The 24,183-nt window shown below is 41.8% G+C and overlaps 1 protein-coding gene across 2 annotated transcripts in view; it reads left to right on the top strand.

The window, feature by feature from the left end:
• The first annotated feature begins 8,148 nt into the window (after positions 1–8,148).
• LOC311143200 (vascular endothelial zinc finger 1-like) overlaps positions 8,149–24,183 on the top strand; it is a 49,574-nt gene continuing 33,539 nt past the window's right edge. For both annotated transcript variants that reach the window (XM_084178988.1, XM_084178987.1), the window contains exon 1: positions 8,149–8,211. In XM_084178988.1, the coding sequence (XP_084035114.1) occupies positions 8,179–8,211 (33 nt within the window). In that variant the 5' untranslated portion in view covers positions 8,149–8,178. The remainder of the gene's footprint in view (positions 8,212–24,183) is intronic.

Raw genomic sequence — 24,183 nt, 5'->3', positions numbered from 1 at the left:
TGACCATCTGGGTAGGGGCTGAGTGGCTAGGGTTGGAGCAGAGGGAGACAGAAAAGGAAACAAAGTAGTGATCAGAGACCTGGAGGGGGGACTGGGAAAGATGAAGTCAAGCGTATTGCCTGCCTTGTGAGTGGGAGGGGACTGGGAAAGGGTGAGGTCAAAAGAGGCAAGGAGGGGAAAGAAAGAGTTGGAAAGAAAAAACTTGAAGGCAGACATCGGGAGGTTGAAGTCGCCCTGTACGAAGAGTGGTGAGCCATCATCAGGAAATGAGTTATCAAGGTGTCAAGCTCATTGAGGAACTCTCTAAGGGCACACTGGTGGGCAATAGATGACAACAATGTTAAGATTGAGTGGAAAAGTTAAAGTGACAGCATGGAATTCAAATGAGGAGATGGACAGGTGAGTGAGGGAGAAAATAGAAAATCTCCACTTAGGAGAAATGAGCAGCCCTGTTCCACCATCGCGACAACTAGATACTCTTGGACTATGAGAGAAAATGTTGTCAGATGAAGAAAGAGCAGCTGGAGTAGCAGTGTTCTCTGGGGTGATCTACGTCTCCGTCAGGGCCAAAAAGCCTAGGGACTAAAGGGCAGCATAGGCTGAGATGAACTCTGCGTTCTTGACTGCAGAATGGTAGTTCCAAACGCTGCCAGAGACCAGGAATTCCACATGGGTTATGCGCGCAGGGTACACTAAATTAGAAAGGTTGCAGCCAAGGGGTGGGGAGTGTTTGTAAAGCCTACAGGGAGAGGAGCGAACTGGGATAGAAAACACACACATAGTTGCCAAAGCTACAAAAGAGCAAAATGAGATCATTTGAAAATAACTAGGTAAGATACTCGTGTGAGAGAGTGGTGTGGAGCCTTCCTCTCTTTCCTTCCTCGAATAACTTGGCAGAACCGTCTTTGTTTCGGCGACAGTCTTAGTTTTGACAACAAGACCGCCGCTGACACTAATTACCAAAACCACAACAGTCACAAATTGCCCTGCACCTTAATCCTGGTTGATTGGTCCCGTGTAGCTCAGTTGGTAGAGCATGGCGCCAGGGTTGTGGGTTCGATTCACATGGGGGACCACTACCTAAAAAGTATTAAAATGTATGCACTCACTACTGTAAGTCGCTCTGGATAAGAGCATCTGCTAAATTACTAAAATTTAAAATTTAAAAATGTGTCAACAATCAACTGCAACTTATGTGCAGTCAGCAGTTCACACACCAAGTAAACTTCTGGGAAGACAGGAAGCACTTAAAGTAGATTGCCCTAGCTAGCAAAATGACAGTACTAGACAACTGATATCTCCAGGAGTGACAAGTGGAGTACTCTAGCTATAGAGTGAAGCACAAAACAGAATCCCTAGACACAGACAACTTACACGTCTGCATCTTGCACAATTTCAAGGATGTGGAAATAACCTCTGTTGAAGCAACTTACACATTACTGTCTAAATTACATACACCATAGGTTTTAGTAGGACCAATTAAGAATAGAACAGTATAGTATGATGGAAAGATTTCTTCCAATGATGACCACGAATTACCACCATTTTATCATATTTTGTGAACAATTTCTTTCTTATTCTCTTTCTGTCAAATATGGCATCTCATGTACAAATTCTCTCCATGATGCAGATGATGAACCTCTGAAAAACACATCAGACACAGCAACATAGGGCAATCCCACATCAGGGTGGCCCAAATATATTTATTATGTTTAGGATCTTCCTGAAATATAATATGCCATTTAGCAGACGCTTTTATCCAAAGCGACTTACAGTCATGCGTGCAAACATTTTTACATATGGGTGGTCCCGGGGATCAAACCCACTACCCTGGTGTTACAAGCGCCATGCTCTACCAATTGAGCTACAGAGAAAGGTATTTGAAAATCAATAGATAGGTATTTGGGGGGAAGGACGTTTGGCATAGTGTACCTTTTGAAGTCTGTATCCAAAACTATTATTGAGAAGTAATTTCCCAACTTTAGTCAATGTAAGACATTTTGGCCTTGTGTAGATGCTACAAAGCCATTCTTGGTGTCATTTGAAACCTTACCAAGTGCTCTGAAATATGAGTAGAGTTTAGATTAAGAATGCAATTTCTTTACATTTATTTATGGATAATTAAAAATATAAACTTAATTATCTCAAAAGTACCCTTTTTGATTTTGTTCATTTTTATTCATAATGTGTTAAACAATATACTCTACAAGTACATCACATTTTCAGAGTGGCTCTCTGCTACTTTTTAAAATATTACCAATTTTATACATATAAATTGGATTACAAATTCAGCAAATCACCAGCAGAGGGAGTTCCCTTTGAATCCAGTTGCCCATTCACTGTGTTGATAGTGCTCATAACATTTATCATAACTTCAGAAGTAGCAGAGAGCCCACTCTGGAAATGTAATGTACTTGTAGAGTATATTGGCTTTGTAGCGTCTACAGACTCATCACTTAAAGAAGGTCAGGGTAAGCCAAAAAAAATTACATTCCCCTACTTTATTCAATTATTTTTCAATAATAACTTTGGATACAGACTTCAAAGGTATGCAAAACATCCTTCCCCAAATAACCTTTCTATGGGTTTAATTTCAGGAAGCTTCAAAACATCATAACACACCGTGCACAAACTGGTTGAACCAACGTTGTCTCAACGTAATTTGCCAACGTATTGTGAATTCGAATCTACATGGAAAATACATTGGATTTGAAAAAAAGTAATCAAAAAGTAATCAACTGTTTTGAGCGTGACATTTCAACCACAGGGTTATGTCATCATGGTAACTACATTTCAACATAGACAAACCCTGTATAAAATATGAATGTGTACCTTTTAAAACAACAGCAGATCTTCAAAGATACTGTATAACCACTATCAGAAAAAAAGGCTGGGCATCATCTCCTACTGGATAATCTATCTATGTAAAGCTACCTTTTGGTCGTTCATCCAGGTACTGTAGCTGCTCTTAGCAACGTGGGTGTGTTTACATACACTAGAGTTGCTTTTAATTGTATTGGGTTGCACAAAAACAGTCCACAGGAAGGCAGAAGTTAAATACAATTCCATTTCAACTTACTGTGCTAGTGGGCAGGACATTTGGTAATTATTGCAGGGGGACTTTGAGACCAAATATTTTAAGAATTGTATTATTAAACAGACTTGTGGGGGAGGTTTCTTTTGACATGAGGTAAGCAGAGAGGAATTGCGTTAATTTAAATGAATAAAAAACGAAAAGCTGAAATGTCTTGAATCAATAAGTATTCAACCCCTTTGTTATGGCAAGCCTAAATAAGTTCAGGAGTAAAACCTTGCTTAACAAGTCACATAATAAGTTGCATGGACTCACAATGTTTAACATGATTTTTGAATGACTACCTCATCTCTGTTCCCCACGCATACAATTATCTGTAAGGTCCCTCAGTCGAGCAGTGAATTTCAAACACAGATTCAACCACAAAGACCAGGGAAGTTTTCCAATGCCCTGCAAAGAAGGGCACCTATTGGTAGATGGGTAAAATAAAAAAGCAGACAGTGAATATCCCTTTGAGCATGGTGAAGTTATTAATTACACTTTGGATAGTGTATCAATACTCTCAGTCACTACAAAGATACAGGTGTCCTTCCTACCAGATGAGCTAAATGACTTCTATGCACGCTTTGAGGCAAGCAACACTAAAGCATGCATGAGAGCACCAGCTGTTCCGGACGACTGTTTAATCACGCTCTCCGTAGCCGATGTGAGTAAGACCTTTAAACAGTTCAACATTCACAAGGCCGTAGGGCCAGACAGATGACCAGGACGTGTACTCAGAGCATGCGCTGACAAACTGGCAAGTGTCTTCACTGACATTTTCAACCTGTCCCTGACCGAGTCTGTAATACCTACATGTTTCAAGCAGACCACCATAGTCCCTGTGCCCAAGAACGCCAAGGTAACCTGCCTAAATGACTTACCGACCTGTAGCACTCACGTCTGTAGCCATGAAGTGCTTTGAAAGGCTGGTCATGGCTCACATCAACACCATCATCCCAGAAACCCTAGACCCACTCTAATTTGCATACCAACAGATCCACAGATGACACAATCTCTATTGCACTCCACACTGCCCTTTTCCACCTGGACAAAAGGAACACCTATGTGAGAATGCTATTCATTGACTACAGCTCAGCGTTCAACACCACAGTGCCTTCAAAGCTCATCACTAAGCTAAGGACCCTGAGACTAAACACCTCCCTCTGCAACTGGATGCTGGACTTCCTGACGGGCCGCCCCCAGGTGGTAAGGGTAGGCAACAACACATCTGCCACGCTGATCCTCAACACAGGGGCCCCTCAGGGGTGTGTGCTTAGTCCCTTCCTGTACTGCCTGTTCACCCACGACTGCGTGGTCAAGCACGACTCCAACACCATCATTAAGTTTGCTGACGACACAACAGTGGTAGGCCTGATCACCGACAACGATGAGACAGCCTATAGGGAGGAGGTCAGAGACCTGGCAGTGTGGTGCCAGGATAACAACCTCTCTTTCAACGTGATCAAGACAAAGGAGCTGATCGTGGACTACAGGAAAAGGAGGGCCGAGCACGCCCCCATTCACATCGACAGGGCTGTAGTGGAGCAGGTCGAGAGCTTCAAGCTCCTTGATGTCCACATCACCAATAAACTGTCATGGTCCAAACACACCAATATAGTCGTGAAGAGGGCACGACAAAGCCTATTCCCCCTCAGGAGACTGAAAAGATTTGGCATGGGTCCTCAGATCCTCAAAAAGTTATACAGCTGCACCATCGAGCGCATCCTGACTGGTTGCATCATCATCTGGTATGGCAACTGCTCGGCATCCGACCGCAAGGCGCTACAGAGGGTAGTGCGTACAGCCCTGTACATCACTGGGGCCAGGCTTCCTGCCATCCAGGACCTCTATACCAGGCGGTGTCAGAGGAAGGCCCTAAAAATGTTCAAAGACTCTACGCATGGCAAGTGGTACCGGAGCGCCAAGTCAAGGTCCAAAAGGCTCCTTAACAGCTTATACCCCCAAGCCATAAGACTGCTGAACAGTTAATCAAATGGCTACCTGGACTATTTTGCATTGACCCCACTTTTTTTTCACGCTGATGCTACTTGCTGTTTATTATCTATGTATAGTCACTCTACCCCTACCTACATGTACATATTACCTCAATTACCTCGACTAACCTGTATCCCCGCACATTGACTCGATACCGGTACCTCCTGTATATCATCTTGTTTTTGTTATTTTATTGTGTTCCTTAGTTTTTTTTGTTTTTTAACTTTCGTTTATTTAGTAAATATTTTGTTAACTCTTATTTTTCTTAACTGCATTGTTGGTTAGTAAACATTTCACAGTAAGGTCTACACCTGTTGTATTTGGCGCATGTGACAAATACAATTTGATTTGATTTGATTTTAACTCAGTTGCCGGAGAGGAAGGAAACCGCTGAAGGATTTCACCATGAGGCCCATAGTGACTTTAAAACAATTACAGAGTTTAATGACTGTGATAGGAGAAAACTGAGGATGGATCAACAACATTGTAGTTACTCCACAATACTAACCTAATTGACAGAGTGAAAAGAAGGAAGCCTGTACAAAACACCTATCCTGTTTGCAACAAGGCACTAAAGTAATGCTACAACAAATGTGGCAAAGCAGTTAACTTTTTGTCCTGAATACAAAGTGTTATGTTTGTGGCAAATACAATACAACACATTACTGAGGACCACTCTCCATATTTTCAAGCATGGTGGTGACGGCAGGTAGCTTAGTGGGTAAGAGCGTTGTGCCAGTAACCGAAAGGTCGCTGGTTCTAATCCCCGAGCCGACTAGGTGAAAAATCTGTCGATGTGCCCTTAAGCAAGGCACTTAACCCTAATTGCTCCTGTAAGTCGCTCTGGATAAGAGCGTCTGCTAAATGACTAAAATGTAAAAAAATGTAAAATGTGGTGGCTCCATCATGTTATGGGTATGCTTGTAATTGTTAAGAAACAAAATTGAGCTAAGCACAGGCAAAATCCTAGAAGAAAACCTGGTTCAGTCTGCTTTCCACCAGACACTGGGGGATGAATTCACCTTTCAGCAGGACATTAACCTAAAACACAAGGCCAAATATACACTGGAGTTGCTTACCAAGAAGACAGTGAATGTTCCTGAGTGGCCGAGTTACAGTTTTGACTTAAATCTGCTTGAAAATCTAAGGCAAGACCTGAAAATGGTTGTCTAGCAATGATCAACAACCAATTTGATAGAGCTTGAATAATTATTTAAAGAATAATGGGCAAATGTTGCACAGTCCAGGTGTGGAAAGCTCTTACATTTACATTTTAGTCATTTAGCAGACGCTCTTATCCAGAGCGACTTACAGTTAGTGAGTGCATACATTTTCATACTGGCCCCCCGTGGGAAACAAACCCACAACCCTGGCGTTGCAAGCGCCATGCTCTACCAACTGAGCTACAGGGGACAGTCTTACAGACTTACCCAGAAAGACTCACAGCTGTAATTACTGCCAAAGGTGATTCTAACGCATCAACTCAGGGGGTTGAATACTTATGTAATCAAGATATATTCTTTTTTCTTCCACTTTGACATTACAGAGAATTTTATGTAAATCGTTGACAAAACAAATGACAATTAAATCAATTTTAATCCCACTTTGTAACACCACAAACATTTGGAAAAAGTCACAGGGTGTGAATACTTTCTGAAGGCACTGTAAATACACCCGCTTTGCTAAGAGCGGTTACCATTCAGGGTTTAATTCCAGTTTGTCTATAAATTAATAATGGATATGTTGGATTTACGTCTTCATCTCAACCATAAATCAAAGTTCAAGGAATGGGACTAAATCAAATCAAACTTTATTTTAAGTGCATTTAAAGTTTGAAATGATTTAGTCATATTATTTTACTTTGATTTTTGGTTGAGACGGAAATGTGAGTTGGAATAAGACTAGAAAAAATGCTCTCTTAATGCTATCTGCAAACAAACTAGAATAATTTGTAAGTCGTTCTGGATAAGAGCGTCTGCTAAATGATGTAAATGTAAATGAATAAGATTGCCCTAATTATGAAACTGTATTCTTTCAATAAATAGGCTAGTGCTTCCATAGAGAGTACGAGTTTGAGCAAAAAGTATTACCATGGTGCTTTTATTTATAGGGTAATACAATTGCGAGGTCAACATTTTCCTCAATGATCAGTCAAAATTAATGAACAGCTAGCTCTCTGTCTCCCAACACGCCACATGATGCGATCAGCGGAGCACTTGAGGGAGTTCTATTAACCTGAGCTGCGGTGCACCAGTCTATGGCCCGTGATGTGAACAGGCAAAAGCGGTGAGGGAGGATTCCCTTCTTAAATCGAACAGTAATCTGCTCTGCTCGGTTATGTTGTCAACATGGTGCATTGTCCAGAAATATACACCATGTACTTTCCATAAATTATATGTTCGAACTTTCAAACTCGTTTTCTTTGGGAAGGCAGAATGTGTTTTTATCAAAAGCAATTACTTTTGCATGTGAAAAAATAGAATCCTACTCATTACATGCTTAATATAGCCTCGCATACGTCACTTTTGTTTTGAGCCGACTTCGCTGTGGGCTTTGAACAGGGCACCTGGTTCACGCCTGGGAGGCAGCCCGGTTCCAAAACTAACACAAGCCGTATTCTGACGACTCACACTAAATTATTCCGCTGCTCTGCCGTTCGTTACATACTTTGCTACATACTTTCGCTACGTACTTCATCGAATAAACTAACGTCCGTGGGCGTGGCGTAGCGTTTGGCCGGAGCAAGGAGTCTGTGTAACCAGGCAAGGTAACCCGGACCAGTTAATCGAATCCCCTCACTTATCAACTCTGCCATTTATTGAATGCACCTAGGTGTGTTCGATACATTTAGTAGGCTACACCAGACATAGTAACACAGAGTTGTATATTATATTTGATATTCAGTATATATAAGTACAATGTATGTGAAACCTTTGTTGTGCTAAAAATAAGTGATATACTTTCATATGACAACAACAGTACTACCCCCCTAAAATGCTTTCGAAGTGGAACAATCCAAGGGTTACAGGAAGTTGTAGCAGCTGCCATGTTTGGCTGCTTTGTTCAGGTTTCTTGTAGGTTTCCTGCAGATTTTTTTAAGTGTTGCAATGGAACCGAGCTGGAGTACATTTCTATTTCAAGTAAGTGCATTTTGATACCCGAAAAGTAAGATAATTGACGGAATAACTGTAGTAAACTAAAGACATTCACTGTTTGACGTTTTTCAAAGGTATAATTTTAAGTAAAGCTATTCAAGCAAAAACAATGGTACATAAATCCAGGCTTCCAGCTGTGAGGTAGCTAACGTTAGGGCATAACGCTAGGGAAAATCAGTTCTCTTCTCTCTTCAATTTTTTTTGTATTACTATGATGGTTAAAATATTTTTTGGCTTAATGATCTAAATAACTTCATTCTTTGTTTATGTAAGCTAGCTAAGTTAGCTTGTTAGATCAAAGCCAGCAAACATGAGGGATAACTCGCAGGCTCCAAGAACGCCACCGCACCGTTACGAGCCAGCCAGTCTGAGTCTCTTGTTTTTTTCATTTCGGTCTGATGGTGGGAATTTACTTTATAAACAACGTCTCGCTAGCCAATTAGTCTCCTAAAATAATCGTCCAGAGATCACTAGAAAACTAAAAATACTTTTCCGATTGACGTTTAACGTTACTTCCTTACTATTTCGCTAGTCAGCGTAGAACTTGTTCCTTCCCTCCTCAATTCGAAATAGCCAGCTAGTTAACTAACTAGCTTAGCTAGCTAAACATTGTGAATGCGGGTAGAGAATGAATTCAAACTATGCACCATGAAAGCAGTGATTTTGCCACATTTATTTCAGTGTGTGACATCCTAATTCAGTGATGGAGATTTAAATCTGTACTGTATAAATATCTCAGATATAGCTAGATGATCTAGAAGTTTAACCATTTATATTATGCAACATGGGTAGCTGGTCACATTTGTCTCTTTTTGTCTTTGGCCTGCATTCAAACAAATTAGGTTTCTTACCAGTTTACAGTTTGAATTATTAGTCTACATCATACTCACTGCACCAACTTTGATCATATTTGGTTTATCATAAAATAGGACACATTTCTACAAGCCTGCGTGTGCAGTAAGCAAATGCTGTCCCCTGTTTATTTGTCTTTATACAGCTACAGCGTGTTTTGGCATGAAGATATAAACCCAGGCATAGCCTACAAATGTGGTAGTAACTGGGTAAAAGAAATCGATAGTTACATATCGGGATATTATTTTGGATGATATCATATAGTTGTATATGACAATCACAATATCATTTTTGCGGAGGTTTGCTGTACCTGCACCAATAGCTTTTTCTCTATCTTCTTTTTAAATAGGGAGTCAATTTGTTTTCAGCACTTATTTCAATGCACCTTTTTAGGCAACAAAGTATTGTGATAATATCGTTTTGTGAGGTACCTGGCAATTTCCAGCCCTAATATGTGGTGGAATGATTAGATTTTGATTAGTGATTAGATTACTGTTTGTCTTTCAACAAATTAAGGCCAAGGAAACATCATAATACATCGCTGATGTTATACATTAGCAGGCTTCTTGTGTTTTGTTTGATTGGATCCTTGGGGAGAGTTGGTTTAAATTATAATCTTGTCATTTTCCACTTTGTGGCAAGATCCACAACCACAAAACTGTTCAACCCATTAGGCCTACACATATTTGGGCATACAATGTGGCAATTCAAGTAATGGTGTTCAAACTGCTTTTTACATTTACATTTAAGTCATTTAACAGACGCTCTTATCCAGAGCGCTTTAAACCTGAATATAACATTCAGATGGCTGATATAGGTCTTCCTTGTTATACTATCACACATATTTTATACTTTCGATTATAAACATTCCTTGCAGTTGATCTCACTCGTAAATGGAAGTATGGGCCCCCAGCAGGACTGGATCAGTTTAACTGTGTCCGCTGGCCCTGCAGCCAGTCTGCAGGAGGTGAAATCGGAGTAGCCTGACCCCCCCCCCCAAGTGGCAAATGGCTCCATCTTGAAAAATAGATTCTTTTGAATGGGAGCTCAGATTATTGGAGTGATTCAAATACTTACTCTCTGGGCAAGGTCTTTTTAGCCCTGTTTCTGCTTTGAAGTTATTAGTGTAATTGTCCCAGGTACAGCTAACTGTTCTATTCCCAAAGTATTGGACATGTGTAGCTGTTGCTTGCTAATTGTAGTGGTCCCAAAGCCTGTGTGTAGGTAGCAAGTAGAGGCAAAGTGGCAGTTTGTCTCCAAATACTGAGTACAGTGCAGGCATTTTGCTGAGGATGGTATGGTGTTTGTGTGATGTGATTATGCTAATGTGAACAGAGTCATTGATCAGTAGGTGTTAGGAAGTGACACATGGGGTGAAAGTTGATGTTAATGCAGCACTCTTGCTGATTTCTCCCACACAACTGCTAGCTGCCATGAATCAGTGTTGTGTGTGAGTCATGTTCACTTTCCTCATCTTGCAGACAGTGCAGGAAACCTAAATACTGTCTGCTTAGCATAACATATTATTACTACATCAGTTGTCTTGATGCTTCATTGATTCATAAGCATTTCGCTGCACCTGCGATAACATCTGCAAATCTGTGTAGGTGACCAATAACATTTGATTTGATCCTATTCCTACCTTTATTACTCACCTGCAACAGCACAAAATAAGAGGTGTGTGTGTCACTGGCTGCCTTGTTCCTGACAGAAAGGCTGTGTGACACTGGTTTCTGCATCCGTATGACACGCTAAACGCCTCTCCTCTCTGGAGCCCTCATTCACTCATTGATCCCAAGGATGTTGGCAGCAGGGTAGCATGGTAATGAGTTAGAGAATGGCCACAATGACCTTCTCCTATATGACCCAATCCCTCCCTGCAGTATTTGAATAGGCTACCCCAAGTATTCATTTCATATAGGTTAGCCTGAGGAGCTTTTTTTGCTCCACCTATGCCCTGTAAGTACCAGCTGTGAAATACCTCCAGTTATAGCCTATCCCATAGCAGAATTTTGGAACTGCCCGAGCAGTGATTCTTTCACATTTAGATGGCCTACTAGAAAACCCCCAGGCAGGGATGTAATGTTCTAAAAATAATTGTTAATTTCTGTTTTCAGTACAGACTTGTTAGCTAATCTGACATTGAACAGTGGCAGAGCAATACATTTGCACTCAAATGAAGGTTATTCATCAATGTTCTTCAGATAGTTCTTCAAATTGTTAACTTTTCTAAAGGCTGGGTAGGAAATGAACAACCATGCTACCAAGACTACCAACTATTATTTTCTATACTGAACAAAAATATAAACGCAACATGCAACAATTTCAATTCATTAGTCCCTAATCTATGGATTTCACATGACTGGGCAGGGATGTAAATACATTTGTGCACAAAATTTGAGAGAAATAAGCTTTCTGTGCGTATGGAAAATTTCTGGGATCTTTTTTGTCAGCTCATGAAACATACGACCAACACTTTACATGTTTCGTTTATATTTTTATTCAGTATATTTCACATGTAATTAAGTATAAGCCAGTCGTCGATCAGTAATGTTAGTCTTTTCAGAATCGCTTATTCTCCCTGCCTTCCATTTTGATGTTATTTACGTTGGAGTGACCCCAGCCTTCAGAGCACATTTGTATCAAAATGGTCAGAGCGGCATGAAGGCACAGCAGGCTGCAGGCCCTGCACCTCTGTCTTGGGGCCAGGCTGTCTGCAGTGGCTGTGTCTGCTGCTGTCTGGATCAGTGGGTCGGGTACAGACAGAAAGAGCGCTTGAAAATGATGATGTTGATGACTAATCCTGGAAGGTAGTGAGCGCGAGCAGGTGCGCAGACAATAGGGGCGGGTGGGCACGGTGGCGTTCTCCCTGAGTTACCAGGTCCCCCTCGGTCTGAGAGCGCGACGGCTCGTCTGTGCTGAGTTGTGTGTGGAGAAATGCAGCCCATACCATGAATAGAGGAGCCAAATCAGAGAAGATGCACACACAAAGACCTCCTGTTGGGCACATCACTGGCCGGATTTGTGTCTTCCACAATAGGGCAGATGAAATAAGGAGGAGAATGTGGGATTCGTTTTTATTTTCTCCTCTGTTCCCCCTCCCCTCCTTCAATCCCCCTCTCAGCTTGCCCTGTTGGATGGATGGCTGAACGTGAACAGGAAGGGTCAGGTATTTAACCTTGGCCTTTCGTGCTTGCGGAAGAGAACGTAGTTGTCTTAATTGCAGCATCCCCCCCTTTTATTTCAGTTGGTCACTATGAGACGGGTGTGTTTGTCTGTCTCCAGACAGTTATGTTTCTTTTGATGAAACACTCCATGAATATAGTGGCAACACTTTTCACCCTGCATCACCCATATCATAAATCTCTCAATAGAACAAGGGAGGGTTCCAAATGACCTGAACCTTGCTAGGGTTATCCACTATGCAAGAAATGTAGTAAGGTAGACCAAGGTAACTACATGCCTGTATCTACTCTGGGAGTCCTGTCCAAAGTCCTGGGGACTTATTTTAGAAACGTAGTGTAAATTTCACACAATTTCTACGTGCGCCATTTCTGAAATCTGCACACGTACAAAAATATTGAGATTTATGAACTTGGCGCACGCCATACATACACATTTCCCATTATAAATCAGACCTGTCATAAAACTGCGTGCATTAACTCCGCCATTCACCTTTTATGGTGACAATAACAGCCTTTATTTGCTGTATAATTTGGAACTGTTGGCATTAGGCCACAGCATGCAAAATACCTAATTATGTTTAATATTCAGTTTATCAATAGATCATTGGGTTTCAATGAGTACGTTTACATGCATACTAATAATTTTCTGAGCAGTCTTTCAAATTATTAGGACATGTAAACGCCTTAATCGGAGTTCCAGCTGTGTATTTGATCTGCGCATGTGCTAGCACCAGCCGAGCGAGCCTCCCTCTTTAGCGCGAGTGACGTGTGTTCGGAACAACTGAATAGTAGTTTTCACATACAAACTTTATATGTCCGAACTCTGAGTGAATTATGCTTCCCAAAAATAACATGTTTGCTGTAGTAGAACGTTTATTTTGAGTGCCATCAGGTAGCCTGATTTCAGATGTCCATGGAAACAGGATTATTAGGGAAATCATTCTTCTTGCAAATAGGGTTGGGCGGTATCCAGATTTCCATACCTTCATACCGTGCCTGTGCCATCCCAGGATATACGGTATTGCAGATAGTGCACAGAAGGGGTGCTATTTTTTGGTGTAAAAAAATTGCCAAAATATTGTACCTTACTAGAATGCTAACAATATGCTAACAAGTACTAAGGAATCCTCATAGAAAATGTGCATTGCGAACATTTTGTACAGGTTCTGACCTAAACTATACAAGTAACTCAAAAATGCTACACACAAGTTTGCTGCACACACAAAATGAATATTAGCCAGCAAGGCTCTTGCTCCAGGAGGGGATTCTCTGCTGTTACCAAGGCAATACTTGATTTTGATAGTTAACTAGCTACTAAATTAGCAAATCAAATGCACAACTGCAGAGCATTTAGCACATTTTTGACTGTTAACTTCATAGTTATAAGATGTCTAGCTGGAAACATTTAGTTGTGAATTCCATACTGTAATTAGATCACCTGGCTTATGCTGCACGACAGTGAGTGACTCACAAGGCTCTGGTCTCTCGTCGTTGTGTGCTTGTAAACAAACAACGCGTGACTGGGGACTACCGTAAGCTAAATAATAATGTGACAGGTGAAATGAAGAATGCAATGTTCTTTATCTCCTAACGTATTGCACAAGTTGACTGCAGGTATTTACTGAAAAAGTAACTACAAATATTCACATTTATTACAAATATTTAAATAAATAGTTTAAGCATTATTGAAAAACTATTCCGTGGATTTTTCCAAATACCCTGGTATACCGCCCAAGCCTACTTGCAAAGCATGTAAACGTTTTAATCAAACTATTATATTAATCTGACTATCCACAATAATTGCATTATTGTGTGCATGTAGCTCCCCTGTAGCTCAGTTGGTAGAGCGTGGCGCTTGCAACGCCAGGGTTGTGGGTTCGTTTCCCACGGGGGGGCAGTATGAAAATGTATGCACTCACTAACTGTAAGTCGCTCTGGATAAGAGCGTCTGCTAAATGACTAAAATGTAAAATGCATGTAACCGCACTCATTGTCCTGCCTTGGTGTAGGCTTTGAGATTAAATGGGCAAAGATGTCACGCTCCTATCACGCACCAATACTGTAGCCTACCTGTACTGTCAAATATTTTACATAAACTACTGGTCTATTTACTGTGTTGGCAGAATATTTTAATCTTTAGCAGTAATTTATGCTGTATCTGGAAAAGGACTGTACATTTCTGAAAGAGAAAACAATGGCAAATTGTCATGGACCTGTCAGCAGAACGTTTGAATTCAACAATGTGGCCTCTGGTACATTCTAATGCCTTGATCCCATCTGATAAACACAGTGAAATTATTGAATACTTTATTGACTTTACCTCCCAGATTGGAAAAATGTGTTCTGCTATTGTGTAGAAAGACATTACAATTTTGCAGGTTTTCCTACTTACAAAGCATGTAGAGGTCTGTAATTTTTATCATAAGTACACTTCAACTGTGAGAGACGGAATCTAAAACAAAAATCCAGAAAATCACATTGTATGATTTTTAAGTAATTAATTTGGATTTTATTGCATGACATAAGTATTTGATACATCAGAAAAGCAGAACTTAATATTTGGTACAGAAACCTTTGTTTGCAATTACAGAGATCATACGTTTCCTGTAGGTCTTGACCAGGTTTGCACACACTGCAGCAGGGATTTTGGCCCACTCCTCCATACAGACCTTCTCCAGATCCTTCAGGTTTCTGGGCTGTCGCTGGGCAATACGGACTTTCAGCTCCCTCCAAAGATTTTCTATTGGGTTCAGGTCTGGAGACTGGCTAGGCCACTCCAGGACCTTAAGATGCTTCTTACGGAGCCACTCCTTAGTTGCCCTGGCTGTGTGTTTCGGGTCGTTGTCATGCTGGAAGACCCAGCCACGACCCATCTTCAATGCTCTTACTGAGGGAAGGAGGTTGTTGGCCAAGATCTCGCGATACATGGCCCCATCCAGCCTCCCCTCAATACGGTGCAGTCGTCCTGTCCCCTTTGCAGAAAAGCATCCCCAAAGAATGATGTTTCCACCTCCATGCTTCACGGTTGGGATGGTGTTCTTGGGGTTGTACTCATCCTTCTTCTTCCTCCAAACACGGCGAGTGGAGTTTAGACCAAAAAGATCTATTTTTGTCTCATCAGACCACATGACCTTCTCCCATTCCTCCTCTCGATCATCCAGATGGTCATTGGCAAACTTCAGACGGGCCTGGACATGCGCTGGCTTGAGCAGGGGGACCTTGCGTGCGCTGCAGGATTATAATCCATGACGACGTAGTGTGTTACTAATGGTTTTCTTTGAGACTGTGGTCCCAGCTCTCTTCAGGTCATTGACCAGGTCCTGCCGTGTAGTTCTGGGCTGATCCCTCACCTTCCTCATGATCATTGATGCCCCACGAGGTGAGATCTTGCATGGAGCCCCAGACCGAGGGTGATTGACTGTCATCTTGAACTTCTTCCATTTTCTAATAATTGCGCCAACAGTTGTTGCCTTCTCACCAAGCTGCTTGCCTATTGTCCTGTAGCCCATCCCAGCCTTGTGCAGGTCTACAATTTTATCCCTGATATCCTTACACAGCTCTTTGGTCTTGGCCATTGTGGAGAGGTTGGAGTCTGTTTGATTGAGTGTGTGGACAGGTGTCTTTTATACAGGTAACGAGTTCAAACAGGTGCAGTTAATACAGGTAATGAGTGGAGAACAGGAGGGCTTCTTAAAGAAACTTAACAGGTCTGTGAGAGACGGAATTCTTACTGGTTGGTAGGTGATCAAATACTTATGTCATAAATTAATTACTTAAAAATCATACAATGTGATTTTCTGGATTTTTGTTTTAGATTCCGTCTCTCACAGTTGAAGTGTAGCTATGATAAACAATTACAGACCTCTACATGCTTTGTAAGTAGGAAAACCTGCAAAATCGGCAGTGTATCAAATACTTGTTCTCCCCACTGTATATATATATATTTGAAAACTTGCAACAAGGCACTAAAGTAATACTGCGAAGAATTTGGCAAAGCAATTCACTTTTTGTCCTCAATACAAATTGTTATGTTTGGGGCAAATCCAATACAGCACATTACTGAGGACCACTCTCCACATTTTCAAGCATAGTGGTGGCTGCGTCATGTCATATGTATGCTTGTAATTGTTAAGGACTGGGGAGTTTTTCAGGATAAAAAATAAAAGCAATGGAGCTAAGCACAGGCAAAATTATTGAGGAAAACCTGGTACAGTCTGCTTTCCACCAGACACTGGGAGAATAATTCACCTTTCAGCAGGACAATAACCTAAAACACAAGGCCAAATCTAAACTGGAGTTGCTTACCAAGAAGAATGTTCCTGAGTGGCCGAGTTACAGTTTTGACTTAAATCGACCTGAAAATTGTTGAACAATGATCAACAACCAATTTGACAGAGCGTGAAGAATTTTTAGAGTAATGGGCAAATGTTGCACAATCCAGGTGTGGAAAGCTCTTAGACTTACACAGAAAGACTTAACACCTATAATCGCTGCCAAAGGTGCTTCTACAAATTATTGACTCAAGGGTGTGACTACTTATGTAAATTTAGATAATTCAGTTTTTCAATTTTAAGAATGAAAAATCATAAAACATGTTTTCACTTCGTCATGATGGGGTATTGTGTGTAGATGGGTGGGAAACATTCAATGTAATCCATTCTGAATTCAGGGTGTAACACAACACAATGTGGAATAATTATATTATTAATAAGTAAAGTGGTATGAATACTTTCTGAAGGCTATATTATTCACCACCTGAGGAAGTGGGAACTCAAAACACAATATCCTACACATTTTCCACCGCTAGGCCTAGGCTACTTAATGTAGGCCTACTCACTATGGAAATGGTGTGCTCCGCTACGCGGACACATCAAAACTATACTAACTACAGCCAAAAAGTGGTGCCATGAACTCAATATTAAGAGGTGAGAAATACATTATATATTCACAGAAAGCTGTGACTCTCTTGTTTGTCACTAGAACAACAGTAGTTGCTTTGAAAACTTTTTGCGGCAATAGCATTTTGAGCAACGGTCATATGCTTGTGTTTCTCAGAATGCAGTGGACAGAGGGAGTGAGAGTCAGCAGCCAACAGCGAAACCGGGACAGGCAGATACTTTCATAGCAGGAATCAACACAATGCATACAGTGGTTCTTCCATTAAAAGTTGTCATACTGCAGCACAGCTTGTGGCATGCCGTGGAATGGTATGGCACGTTGTAGTGCATGACACCATAGTATTTTACTGTCAGCCATTGTTGTCATTAATGCTAGTTCGACCACCAGAGGGCATCTCTGAGAAGCTAAGTTATCGAAATGACATGGAGCTGTAGGCCAAAGAGTCCTGTTAGCTGTTTTAGCGTAACTTACTTATTCGGCATGAAGGCCTACTTCAATATGCAGTATATCAATCAATCATTCATTTGTTCATGTCATCACACGGCATACAAGTCATCCATGTCTTTAAATACAGTCAAGCATTTCTGTTTATAAAATGAAATAACCAAGGGAGCCTTGAATAATTAAACAATGAATAAACGAATGCATTTGACTTTTTTAAATATTGGCTGTACTAGAGACTTTAAACCCTTTTTTTTTGTTAGAACAGACTATATGGGATTGATTATAATTTGTTTGTATATTATTATTGTATTTGTGCTGTTTATACTGTTAGAAATGTAGCTTAATTGAATTCAAATCAAATTTTATTGGTCACATGCGCCGAATACAACAGGTGCAGACATTACAGTGAAATGCTTACTTACAGCCCTTAACCAACAGTGCATTTATTTTTAACAAAAAAAGTAAAAATAAAACAACAGTAGGGAGGCTATATATACAGGGGGGTACCGTTGCAGAGTCAATGTGCGGGGGCACCGGCTAGTTGAGGTAATATGTACATGTGGGTAGAGTTAAAGTGACTATGCATAAATAATTAACAGAGTAGTAGCAGCAGCGTAAAAAGGATGGGGTGGGGGGGCAGTGCAAATAGTCCGGGTAGCCATGATTAGCTGTTCAGGAGTCTTATGGCTTGGGGGTAGAAGCTGTTGAGAAGTCTTTTGGACCTAGACTTGGCACTCCGGTACCGCTTGCCGTGCGGTAGCAGAGAGAACTGTCTATGACTAGGGTGGCTGGAGTCTTTGATAATTTTGAGGGCCTTCCTCTGACACTGCCTGGTGTAGAGGTCTTGGATGGCAGGAAGCTTGGCCCCAGTGATGTACTGGGCCGTATGCACTACCCTCTGTAGTGCCTTGCGGTCGGAGGCCAAGCAGTTGCCATACCAGGCGGTGATGCAACCAGTCAGGATGCTCTCGATGGTGCAGCTGTATAATTTTTTGAGGATCTGAGGACCCATGCCAAATCTTTTCAGTCTCCTGAGGGGGAATAGGCTTTGTCGTGCCCTCTTCACGACTGTCTTGGTGTGTTTGGACCATGATAGTTCGTTGGTGATGTGGACACCAAGGAACTTGAAGCTCTCAACCTGTTCCACTACAGCCCCGTCGATGAGAATGGGGGCGTGCTCAGTCCTCTTTTTTTTTCCTGTAGTCCACAATCATCTCCTTTGTCTTGGTCACGTTGAGGGAGAGGTTGTTGTCCTGGCACCACACGGCCAGGTCTCTGACCTCCTCCCTATAGGCTGTCTCATCGTTGTCGGTGATCAGGCCTACCACTGTTGTGTCGTCGGCAAACTTAATGATGGTGTTGGAGTCGTGCCTGGCCATGCAGTCATGGGTGAACAGAGAGTACAGGAGGGGACTGAGCACGCACCCCTGAGGGGCCCCCGTGTTGAGGATCAGTGTGGCAGATGTGTTGTTACCTACCCTTACCACCTGGGGGCGGCCCGTCAGGAAGTCCAGGATCCAGTTGCAGAGGGAGGTGTTTAGTCCCAGGATCCTTAGCTTAGTGATGAGCTTAGAGGGCACTATGGTGTTGAATGCTGAGCTGTAGTCAATGAATAGCATTCTCATGTAGGTGTTCCTCTTGTCCAGGTGGGAAAGGGCAGTGTGGAGTGCAATAGAGATTGCATCATCTGTGGATCTGTTGGGGCGGTATGCAAATTGGAGTGGGTCTAGGGTTTCTGGGATAATGGTGTTGATGTGAGCCATGACCAGCCTTTCAAAGCACTTCATGGCTACAGACGTCAGTGCTACGGGTCGGTAGTCATTTAGGCAGGTTATCTTAGAGGCCTTTGGCACGGGGACTATGGGGGTCTGCTTGAAACATGTTGGTATTACAGACTCGGTCAGGGACATGTTGAAAATGTCAGTGAAGACACTTGCCAGTTGGTCAGCACATGCTCGGAGCACACGTCCTGGTAATCCGTCTGGCCCTGCGGCCTTGTGAATGTTGACCTGCTTAAAAGTCTTACTCACATCGGCTACGGAGAGCGTGATCACATAGTCATCCGGAACAGCTGGTGCTCTCATGCATGCTTCAGTGTTGCTTGCCTCGAAGCGAGCATAGAAGTGGTTTAGCTCGTCTGGTAGGCTTGTGTCACTGGGCAGCTCGCGGCTGTGCTTCCCTTTGTAGTCTGTAATAGTTTTCAAGCCCTGCCACATCCGACGAGCGTCAGAGCCAGTGTAGTACGATTCAATCTTAGTCCTGTATTGACTCTTTGCCTGTTTGATGGTTCGTCGGAGGGCATAGCGGGATTTCTTATAAGCGTCCGGGTTAGAGTCCCGTTCCTTGAAAGCGGCAGCTCTACCCTTTAGCTCAGTGCGGATGTTTCCTGTAATCCATGGCTTCTGGTTGGGGTATGTACGTACGGTCACTGTGGGGACGACATCATCGATGCACTTATTGATGAAGCCAGTGACTGATGTGGTGTACTCCTCAATGCTGTCTGAAGAATCCCGGAACATGTTCCAGTCTGTGCTAGCAAAACAGTCCTGTAGCTTAGCATCTGCGTCATCTGACCACTTTTTTATTAACCGAGTCACTGGGGCTTCCTGCTTTAGTTTTTGCTTATAAGCAGGAATCAGGAGGATAGAGTTATGGTCAGATTTGCCAAATGGAGGGCGAGGGAGAGCTTTGTATGCGTCTCTGTGTGTGGAGTAAAGGTGGTCTAGAGTTTTTTTTCCCTCTGGTTGCACATTTAACATGCTGGTAGAAATTAGGTAGAACGGATTTAAGTTTCCCTGCATTAAAGTCCCCGGCCACTAGGAGCGCTGCATCTGGATGAGCGTTTTCCTGTTGATTTATGGCCTTGTACAACTCATTCAGTGCAATCTTAATGCCAGCATTGGTTTGTGGTGGTAAATAGACAGCTATGAAAAATATAGATGAGAACTGTCTTGGTAAATAGTGTGGTCTACAGCTTATCATAAGATACTCTACCTCAGGCGAGCAAAACCTCTAGACTTCCTTAGTATTTGATTTTGTGCACCAGCTGTTGTTTACAAATATACACAGACCGCCACCCCTTGTCTTACCGGAGTCAGCCGTTCTATCCTGCCGATGTAGCGTATGTTATCCATGTCGTCGTTCAGCCACGACTCGGTGAAACATAAGATATTACAGTTTTTAATGTCCCGTTGGTAGGATAACCGTAATCTTAGGTCATCCAATTTATTTTCAAATGATTGAACGTTGGCTAATAGGGTTGATGGAAGAGGCAGTTTACTCGCTCGCCGTCGGATCCTTACAAGGCACCCCGATCTACGTCCACGATATCTCCGTCTCTTCCTCACGCGAATGACGGGGATTTGGGCCTTGTCGGGTGTCTGTATGATATCCTTCGCGGCCGCCTCATTGAAGAAAAAATCTTCGTCCAATACGAGGTGAGTAATCGCTGTCCTGATATCCAGAAGCTCTTTTTGGTTATAAGAGACGATGGCAGAAACATTATGTACAAAATAAATTACAAATAACGCGGAAACACACATAATAGTACAATTGGTTAGAGGGCTGTAAAACGGCAGCCATCTTCTCCGGCGCTGGTGTTTCTATTCCAAGAAAAACAAAAATGTATTTTACAGTAGCCTATGTAGGCCCCCATAACTGGCAGCTTTATTAAATAGTACCCGCAAAACACCAGTCTCAACGTCAACAGTGAAGAGGCGACTCCGGGATGCTGACCTTCTAGGCAGAGTTGCAAAGAAAAAGCCATATCTTAGACTGGCCAATAAAAATAAAAGATTAAGATGGGCAGTCTGAGATATGGCTTTTTCTCAAACACATCTCAACATCAACTGTTCTTGCTGTTCTTGCCATAATATGGACTTGGTCTTTTACCAAATAGGGATATTTTTTGTATACCCCCCTATCTTGTAACAACACAACTGATTGGCTCAAACACATTAAGGAAAGCAATTCCACAAATTAACTTTTAACAAAGCACACCTGTTAATTGAAATTCATTCCAGGTGACTACCTCATGAAGCTGGTTGAGAGAATGCCAACAGTGTGCAAAGCTGTCATCAAGGCAAAGGGTGGCTATTTGAAGAATCTCAAATATAAAATGTATTTTGATTTGTTTAACACTTTTTGGGTGTTATTTCATAGTTTTGATGTCATCACTATTATTCTACAATGTAGAAAATAGTACATATAAAGAAAAACCCTTGAATGAGTAGGTGTTCTAAAACTTTTGACCGGTAGTGTATCTGTTCTTAATTCATGGCATGGTTTCTTTTTAGCCAAATGTTGAATAGACATGCAGACAAATCAATTAATGCAGGAAAATATTAATAATAGAAAAAAATAATACTGTCTGTACTCATAAAAACAATTAGGCTAAATAAATGGATATTATTTTGTTGGGTAGCGGATCGGCTCTCGGAACTCATTAAGAGGCGGCTTCTATCTTTAATATAATCATTCATTCAGAAGGTTAAACCCATAAGTCTTAGGCCGTGTGGCGGAGAGTGATGCTGCCGCTGGAAATGGGGGTGTGAGCAGGTGGGTCTGGGCAGGCGTGAAGTAGTTGTCGTTTGTATGTGTGTTTTTTATTGTCAAAAAATATATAATAAAATCTTACAAAAAAATAATAAGGAAAAATGACAAGCTTGCAACACACATCTGATTATTAAATTTGAATAGGATTTATTTTCTTTACGTTCTTCATTGTAACCACAATGTCACAAATTATTGAACACACACAACAAGAGCAGATTATGTTGTATTTTACCCCATTCTTCTCCCCAATTTCGATCTTGTCTCATCGCTGCAACTCCCCAACGGGCTCGGGAGGCGAAGGTCGAGTCATGCGTCCTCCGAAACATGACCTGCCAAACCAGAAGCCAGCCGCACCAATGTGTCGGAGGAAATACCGTTCAACCGACGACCGAGGTCAGCCTGCAGGCACCCTGGCCACCACAAGGAGTCGCTAGAGAGCGATGAGGCAAGTAAAGCCCCCCCGGCCAAACCCTCCCCTAACCCGGACGACGCTGGGCCAATTGTGCGCCGCCCTATGCGACTCCCGATCACCGCCGTTTGTAACACAGCCCGGGAACGAACCCGGGTCCGTAGTGACACCTCTAGCACTGCGATGCAGTGCCTTAGACCGCTTCGCCACACGGGAGGCCCTCAAAACAATTCTTTATGAAAGACTATCAGAAAGAATGTTGGTACTTATTTATTTTGATCCAAAGCCACGAATGAGTGAGTCACTCAGCTTTATGCTGACAAATATAGCTTTATGCTGCGAAATAGCCTACCCAGACAGCACACACATCTCGCCGACGTCAGCCCGATATCGGGCCGATGTAGTATGGAGAGCGTTTGCACATTAGATCTCATTTGCCCTTCAGCCGCTGTTTGGACGATGCATGTCAAAGCTGCATGCTGCCTAGCCACTCTACAGACAACATCAAAAATACCTTTATTTGATCCAACAGCAAATAATGTTTCACTACACGATTTGAATTACCCTTACCAAATGAGTGTAAACATCGAATTTGAATGGAAAATATAAGAAAGATTATTAGCTCAATTATACTGGCAATAATAAAAAACAATATGCTTTACTAGACTATAGGTGATTTTCTTTGTGGGTAAAATGAAGAGGGAAGATTCAAGTTAATGTCAAGTTTATTAGACTATTGCTTTACCATCAAGTTCTTAAAATAACTCCAGCATAGAGAAGAGAGAAACAAGGAACAGAGAAACAGAAACATCACATTTAACAAAAAGATAGCTTATGCAGAGGGTGTGCAGTTGGTTCGATAAAGATGGAAGTAAGGTTTTATTATAGGCTAAGAGTAGTGAATATGTGACAAATATATTTACAAAAAAAGCTAACGTTTGAGTCCAAGAACGCAGTACACAGTAGACAAAAAGGATGAAATGTATGTCCAAATAAAGAGCAATATACCAAACGATATTGGCAAAACGACTGTAAACAGGCCTAGACAACTCACACAACTGAGAATTCCTTTGAGAACTTATATTTTCCAAGCAGTCCTATCAAGAACAAGATGCACAGGCGCAAATTAGTAGAAAACATAAATGCGCACTTTAAACAGGCACATCAATAATCGTTTTAGACAAAGTACAATAGACAGAATTCAACACAATAAACTAACAACAATTGCTACAGTGACTCAGGGCTCAATTATAGGCATCCCACCATCCCGGGGATTACTTAAAAAATATGTAATGGCCTGTTCAAAACCGACTGGACCAGTTCTGGGACGATAAATACAAAATTCATACAAACCCTGTAATTAAAAAGCCATGCCCACGAGGCAGATACAACCGATCAAAGCGTTTAGCTTAAAATGTTGACAACTATTTCTTCACATTATAAGTGCAGCAATCGCACACCGCAGTCTGCTATTCGCATGGATGTTCCAAAAATGCAACAGACTGGAAAACACATTCTCAAAGCGCACCGTTCTCCCAAAGCCCACCGCCGCCTCAAATGCGAGTGGTTTCATGTGACCTAGATACCAATATTTGTGAGAAATTTAAAAAGAGT

The sequence above is a fragment of the Coregonus lavaretus genome, assembly GCF_964263955.1.
Source record: "Coregonus lavaretus genome assembly, chromosome: 15".
NCBI lineage: Eukaryota > Metazoa > Chordata > Actinopteri > Salmoniformes > Salmonidae > Coregonus > Coregonus lavaretus.
This window is presented reverse-complemented; position numbering and strand designations above follow the sequence as displayed.